The following is a 7,922-nucleotide window of genomic DNA, read 5'->3' as shown; positions in this document are numbered from 1 at the left end:
CATTCAAGATGTGAATCAGACTTTGCAACGTGGATTGGATTTCATTTTTAAAAGCTTCAGGATGTGGTTTATTTACTGTGATAGACGTAGCGTTAGTTCACCTTTGCTGCATAATAAAGAACCCTGAAACTTAGTGGCCTGAAATAATAACAATTTATTATTTCTCACAATTGGTGCTATTTATAGGACCAAAACTACCCTACTGTGGGTTTGTTAAGAAGTTCTCTTGGTCTCACTTGAGCTCAGTCGTGCAGCTGCACTTAGCTGATGGGTCACCTGCACCTTCATTTGGTCTTTCGTCCCGGGCTTCTTTACTGTTTGGCAGTCTCAGGACAGCAGTCCAAGAAGGAAAGCCCCGATGCACAAGTGCTAGTCCAACTTGTGCTTACATCATCTTTGCTGATGTCTCATTGGCCATCACAGGTCACAGGGTCAAGCCCTGAGTCAGTGTATAAAGGAGATACACAGGGACATGGACACTGAGAGAAGAGATTCAATGGGGGCCACTACTGTAGTAGAGACTCTCCTACTTTCTGGTGGTCCTAAAGGGGTCTTCAGAGTTCTTTTTGTACCATTTGTCAGATAACTGCCCATCTGTAAAGCTATAGAAAAGGGGTGCTTTTAAATAATTCATCTTTTACAGTGCTTCTAAGCTATACTTCTTATACTTAGTCAATACGCCTTTTGTCCTCTCAGGCTTTTCTTTTAAATGATTGTTAAAAGAGATTGGAAAATTAGCAATTAGAATGAATCCCAAGAAAGATTACACATGTAATAAGAGACAGGTTCAGGACGTTTTGTTATTATTTTTTTATTTCATTTGGTAAATTCGGCAAATGTATATTGAGTACCTGCTATGTGCAGGGCTGCATATTTCCTTGGGACCCAGTGATTCAACCAAGGCTTCCTGACTCTGGGACCAGGTATATTATATCAGAAGATATAATATACATGCAACTCTTTGAAGCTACAGGTATTATTAGGGGCAAAATTCTTCTTGAGTCCCCATGTCACCATTTGGAGAAGAGCCACAGAGAGAGCAATTCTAACTGTTTTGCATTTTGTGATTTGAGTGAGAAATAAACTACTGTTGTGATAAACCAGTGAAGAAAAAGAAGGCAAAGCTAATGGTTAAGAAGTTCAGTTTTGCTTCCTGAATTCAGTACTAATGAACTACAGTTACTAGTTGCAAGACGTCATATAGTAACTGCAGAATGTGTGATGTTTTTTAATAATTTGGGGAACAGTATGTTTTAATCAATAAACTACTTAGTATCCTGAATAGAAGACTCTTGAGTTAGAATGGGCATATACAAGCATATACCTATAACATGAAGGAGAAAAAAAGCTTTACTATTTTCAGTAGCCTTCTTTTTTCCAGAAAAATACTGCTTGTTATGTCATTCTTTTACTATCTCCACATGCCACATTAAATAAAAAAAGATCGCTATAAAAAATATGTTTTTAAATACATACAGTTTGGAGGAGGTACAGCTGTGCTGGCTTCAGTTGGTCACGAAAATATTATTGGGCCACCCCTGCGGATCCCTGCCTTCTGCTTAGTTTGAGACAATTTACTATTTTTTTATTCATTAAACACTTGTGGAACACTTACTTATGCAGAGTACTATTCAGTGTGCATTAGATGTTAACTAATTTGAACCATATAACAGCTCTTTGAGGTTATGACCCCCTCTATTTTATAGACGCGGAAACTGAGATGAACATAAGTTAAGTAAATTACCCAAGGTGACAAAATTAGTAAGGAGTGGAGCCAGCATTTGAAACCTGGTAGCCGCCTCAGCACCAGCCTCCTCACTCTTTAGCGTCACCCGATGCTAATCTGTTAGTAATGAACACAGCTGACATCGCTGCCTCATTTTCCCAAGAGAAAGGGAGCTCGTGATCCATTGACTGGCAGGGCAACATTTTGCCTCCACCTTTCTCCCCATGTAGTTTAGTGAGTCTTTTAACAGCACCTCTTAACCTCAGGGTTATTGATCCTGTGATATTCACTACCTTTTAAGGGTTGTTGTCCCATGGGACCTATTTAAAGCACCAAAACTACCCTACTAAAGCTAGAACTACTATCGTTATGTGCTTTTAATAGTTCCCTTCCTAGATGGCTAAAGTCCCGCTGAAAACATGGTCACCGTGACCCCATCAGCTGTTCCTTGCCCTTCTGTCTCATGTATGTGCAGCTGGGCATTGCTCAGGCTGTAAGGTCAAAGGGCAGTTCTCAGATGCTCTATGGACTCCCAAATGCTTTATGTTGTCAAGGAGATCACTTGAGTTTAAATCAACATTCGATTTGTTCATTTCTTAAAATACCATTTTTTAAAAATTCGAGGCACTTTAATATTTAACTTTGATTCATCTGTTCTTTTAAAGCAAATTAAAATTCGATCAACCAAGTACATTAAAAATATGAAAAGCTTTAAATTAAGCCAGAAACACCCAGTCAAAACCCAATGACTAAATGCTTAATTTCAAAGAATAATTCTCTGTCCCATCCCAAACCTGTTTTCTTATGGCTCCTCTATCCTCATTGGTTGTGTCATCAAGGAACAAACTAAGTGAATTTTGGCATTTAGCCAGTTAATTATAGACTTGGCCCAAGTATTTGGGCCAAAAAATCACTTTGTAATCCTAATTTTGTTTTGACTTTTTATATTATTCAAGTAAGTGAATTTTTTCATTTTCCTGTATATTTCATATGCCAAACGGCATTGTCTGAGGGATGGCAAATATCTGAACTAAAAGTTAGCATTTAAAAAAAAGCCATATGAATGTTTTCAATGTTTTACACATTTGGATCTGAGTAGGCTCAGTTAATATGTGAACAAGAGAAATCTATTATTTCATGAAATTCTGAAATCAATTTAAGAGCATATATTTCAGACCCCTGGGCCCCAAGGCTAGACCACATATTACTACATAATAAGGAAGAGAAAAATGTGAACAGTAAGACATTTTTTCAAAATACTCATACTTTACAAAAAAACAAGATAGAAAAGTCATTTTAAAGTTTTTTCTATTTCTATGTGTGGTTACGTAGAAACTAAATACTTTTTCCAGTCTCCAGCAGCAAAAATAGCAACCCTGTTAAGATCAGCCCCCACGCTGACTAGCTGCAGTGGGGAGGACTTGTGCTAATGAGGCCCAGGTCAGGGATTTAATGCCCTTGGGAACCAATTAGTTTCACACAGAAAGAGGCTCTGAGTTCCATCAGCGATGCATGCTCATCCCAGCTGGTTCTGCTAATGCCTATGCCCCTCTTTTATGCTAGGACAGTCCTGGCCTGGGCATTACCATCTGATGTGACAGCAGTGTCCTACCTGGTCACTTGCCTCTCTCCTGGCCAGTCATTCGTAAGCCTACCCTGGGAGGTCCATGTTTTCTGCCAGGCTTTATGGGCCAGTGCTGCCATAAGCCACTCGTTTCTTCTGATGACCGATTCTCCCAGGGTTTCCTAACACAGACTTGGTCCTCCAGAAAGGTGACGTCCTATACATCAATGAGCCCTAGGAAAACTCTAAGCCTTGTGTCTTTGTTCAGGCTGTCCCCCCAGCCTTCCCCCTCACCCTTCCAAAGCCCAGTCAAGTCCTGTCTCCTTCCTGATACCACCTTGACTGATCCAAGCTACATTCATTGTTCTCTAGACACCAGCAATATTTATAGATTCTTTCATATACAGCATGCAGAGTATTGGCTTGTTTGCTATTATCTCCACAGCACATATCTCCCCTCTAGGATTGTGTTGTAACTTGACTGTCTGCCCTATGACCTGTGCTGTCCTCCATCCCTCATACTGATCCAATGAGTCTCACAAAGTAGATGCTTAAGGTTAAAAAAAGTTTTCGTTAAATGATCAAAGGAGTGCTACGTTAGAGCTAATAGCTGGATCCTACTGCCGCACCACAGCCTCCAAGGGAGAAAACTCAGAGCTCACAGCCATCCTTCCCTCAATAGATTTTTTTAATACAAAAAATACTATATTATTATTCCACAAAATTAGAGCAACTACCAAAAAACCTTAGTATGCCCATCACCCTAAATCTGTAATACACTTTGGTTAGCAATACAGTTTTAGAAAAAAATTCATAGAACTTACTAATAATATGTAAATAATTCCTGACCACTACTGTTTAATAAAAAAGGACAATAGGAAGAATTCATTATTTTGCAATTAAAGAAGATGGATTGTTTCTTAATGAAGAATGAAAAATTTGAAATGTAGGATACTTCAGAAGTATTACACATTTATCATTTTCGGTATTCTCCAAATCAGGATTATGTCCAATATGGATCAAAATATATTTCAGTCAATTAGATGCTAACAGTTTTCACCAAAATAGTTATTATACAAAGGCATGCCATAAAAATACTAAGAAATTTAAAACTTTTCCTGAAGTTTGTCAACAATCACTTTTGAAGTCGATTTTATAGGTGTGCTAACTTAGCAACCCTTTTACCCTAAAAACTTAAAAGATAAATATTGTCATAAATTTTACATTTATGTGATCAAAATCAATAAATTTTGGTTTTCCAATAACCAAATATTTAAGAATTTTTGTAACTCTATCAAATATTTTCGGCAGATACGTTACCAGAAAGCAAGATTCTTACATTTTCAAAAAGATATTTTTTGGTTTAGTTCCTGCTAAATGGACGCCGTTTTGTGACCAGGTTTTTGGTAGACTAATTTGCAAATGTCTCAAGGAAAGAGGCCATATTATTTTCATATTTATGTGTGAAACATCTGACACTCATCACACTGCAGATACCTGGTATGCAGGTGATACTCTTGAAATGGGCTGAGCAAAATGAAGGCATAAATTTACATTTTAATATAATATCTCACTGCATTAAAATCATAGCACTACAGTGACTCCATTAGCAAGATGTGAAATGCTGCTTTGAGAACTGAAGATGTTGGAAATATGGAGGGGACCAATGTGGCTCCCCTTAGCAGCTGAATGGTAATAAATATGAGCTTTGAGTCACAGGTCTCACTGAATCGTCCATGTCCAGCATTATGCACTTTTAAGAAAAAATGAAAAGGTCTATAAGTTATCAATTAAAAAGGAAGAGCTTTGTAGAAATTTTGACTATGGTTATTTTTATAATGAAGTCATAAAATCTTCAGCAGCTGCCTTTCACAATCGCTGCTTAAATGTCTCCTCTTCTGCAATAGCTTCCATGATCACCAAAAGTGGCCTAGGTGTCCCTACTCCGTGCTCTCATATTGCCCTGTGCTCACTGCAGGCAATATATGAATGAAATCGGTTTTATGTGCCTGGGTAAGCTGGCAGAGGACATGGCTGTGTTTTAGTCATTACTATATCTCAAATTCCTGACCCAATGCCTGGTATAAACCAGCTGAGTAAGTATATAAATATCACAATTTTGAGAGAAGGAAATATATGAAAGTGAATAATGCAGTAAGATTTTATGAAAGGTAAGGCTAGTAGCCTGCCGACAAACTAAACTTTTCTTGAATTAGAACTTAATAATTATTTGAAACCACACCTCTCTTTGATAATAGCCAAGGTATGTAAAAATTTCCTGCAAGAAATTTAAAAATGCAAATACACCACTAGCTATACAAGCAGAGAATTTGACTAAGCAATTCACAGAAGAGGAATAATAAATGGCAAATAAATGAGTAAAAATTAATCTACCTGAGTAGTAATGTTTTAAACTGCATTAAAGCAAGATACAATTTTATTTTACAGATTAGCAAACTGCTCATTATAAAGCATGGTGACAATTCAGTCAGATGGACCATGTCACACAGCTCAGCAAAAACTAGTAATACTTTCATACATTCATGTACAGACATATGCACACATACCCCAGTTCATGTTCTTTCACCCAAGAATTCCAGTTCCAGGAAAGAGACGTGACTGAATATTTGTGTGCATGTAGATAGTTATTTCTTTCAGTGTCGCTTGTCACAGCAATGTATTGGAAACACTTTAATGTGTAACATTAGAGGAATGGTTAAACTGATTCATCTATATAATGGACTGGTATGCAGCCATGATTTTTTTTTTTTAGAAGCATAAGAAACTGCTCACAATGCAGTGTTATGGGGGGGAAAGAGCAAGCTGCAAAACCGAATGTACGGTATGCCTCCATAGATACAAAAGAAAATAGACTAGAAGGTAATATACCATAAATAGTAAAACATAGTTGAATATCTCCTGGTTCAGAAATTGCATGTGTTGCTTCCTTATTTATTTTTATCTTTTAATATTTTTCAAGTTTTTTACAATGAAGATTCACCATTTCAGAGTTAATACTTTTAGTGCGATGACCCAAGAATTGGGTTAACAGCTCATCTGGTCCAGATCTACTACCTGGCCAGGAGCTCCACAGAGAATAGCATGACTATCATTTCCATTGACCCCTTTAGATTAAGGTTACATAAACACTCTCTTTATCCCTTTGCACTGGGGATAGGACTGGACTATGTTTGTGTCTACCAATGGCAAGGTCTTGAGAGGGTCATCACTGTGCTCTGCCACCCTTGCAGCAACCCTGACCTCCGCAGAACTGAGCCTGTCTTGGAGAGCCCCTTGCAGAGAACCAGCAGTGGCAGTTCCTCCAGCTCCAGCACCCCTAGCTCTCAGCCCAGCTCCCAAGGGGGCTCGCAGCCTGGATCACAAGCAGGGTCCAGTGAACGGACCAGAGTTCGAGGTAAAGCTTTCCCTTACCTCTCCCTGATGACATTCCCTGGGGAAGAGAGTGTGGGCATGGAATCGGGTTACTTTCTGACTTCTGTGACTTCTGCTCCTGGAGTGGCCACCACTCTGTGATACTGAAGAGCCACTTAACTGCTCTCATCCTTAATATCCTTAGCGGACTGGGCCGCTATCCTCAATTATATATGCGATAACTGGTGTGGACTAAATCTTTTCTAATCACAAATACCAGTGTTTTCCAGGGAAATCACAGAATATTGGTCTTATTTGAAAATATAATCACCAGTCACCTGAATTTCCATTTACATTTGATTGCCTGGTTAGAGTTTTGTGTACCTCCAAATATCCTTCCCATTGTGCCAAAGTTCCTTTTCATATTCTGAATATAGTTCATAATACTAGTTAGTTTTCAAATCGAAATTCAATAAAGACTAATATGGAATATTATATACTTGAGAGAAGAAATAAAATCTTTGACTTATAAATATATTTGACTCCTCCAGTTATTATTATTAGAGGTAAAAATATCCTCTGACTGTTTAATTCAAGTCATTCATCATTGTTCGGTTTTCATTAATGAGGACGCTTGTGAAAAACATTAATATGAGCAGCTAATTATACATGGTAGCACAATGTTTTTAGCTATATAAATTTACTCTTTCTAAATAACCTTCTTCAGAAGATAATTTTGCTTCCAAGTAATAAAGACCAGGACTTTTTAAAGTAAAATTTGACAAATATTAACACACTTTTTTTAGCCTTTTCATTAGACACAATCATATTTCACCTTCTAATATCTTTTTAAGGTTTTAACTAAATAAAATCGCTGCATGTCCATTTCGAAAAGGTCGACATCTGACATGCTGTCTTGTGTCTCTGAATTGGCATGGGGACGGGCCGTAGGCTGCCCCTGTATCATTCTTCTGACATCAATGGCACAGCCCACAGCTATGTATACTTCTGTTGCCTTGATCCAAATATAAATTTGCTTAATTTAGAAAACTATCATTCCCTTACCTTGTCCTATTCAGAAGCAACTTAATATCCTTCGAGCAAATACTAAAGAAAATTCTCTGATCCGATTCAGGTTTAATTATCTTTTTTTCCTTTGGCCCCTAGTTCTTCTGGATTAAAAGCACTCTATGTCCCTGGTGTGTTCCTGCCTAGGAAAGGCCACTGTAAAATGAAACAAAGACTCTCTCCCACCCTCGA

General features: G+C 37.8%; 1 protein-coding gene across 3 annotated transcripts in view; it reads left to right on the top strand.

The window, feature by feature from the left end:
- The window catches only part of TNIK (TRAF2 and NCK interacting kinase), a 345,956-nt gene that overhangs the window by 294,942 nt on the left and 43,092 nt on the right, over positions 1-7,922 (top strand). For all 3 annotated transcript variants that reach the window (XM_015588550.2, XM_006910834.3, XM_025046048.1), the window contains one exon: positions 6,542-6,705. In XM_015588550.2, coding sequence (XP_015444036.1) covers positions 6,542-6,705 — 164 coding nt within the window. The remainder of the gene's footprint in view (positions 1-6,541; positions 6,706-7,922) is intronic.

Source organism: Pteropus alecto, unplaced genomic scaffold (genome assembly GCF_000325575.1).
Source record: "Pteropus alecto unplaced genomic scaffold, ASM32557v1 scaffold33, whole genome shotgun sequence".
NCBI classification, from domain to species: domain Eukaryota; kingdom Metazoa; phylum Chordata; class Mammalia; order Chiroptera; family Pteropodidae; genus Pteropus; species Pteropus alecto.
The sequence above is the reverse complement of the archived record's forward strand: the minus strand, read 5'-3'. Positions and strand labels throughout refer to the sequence as shown.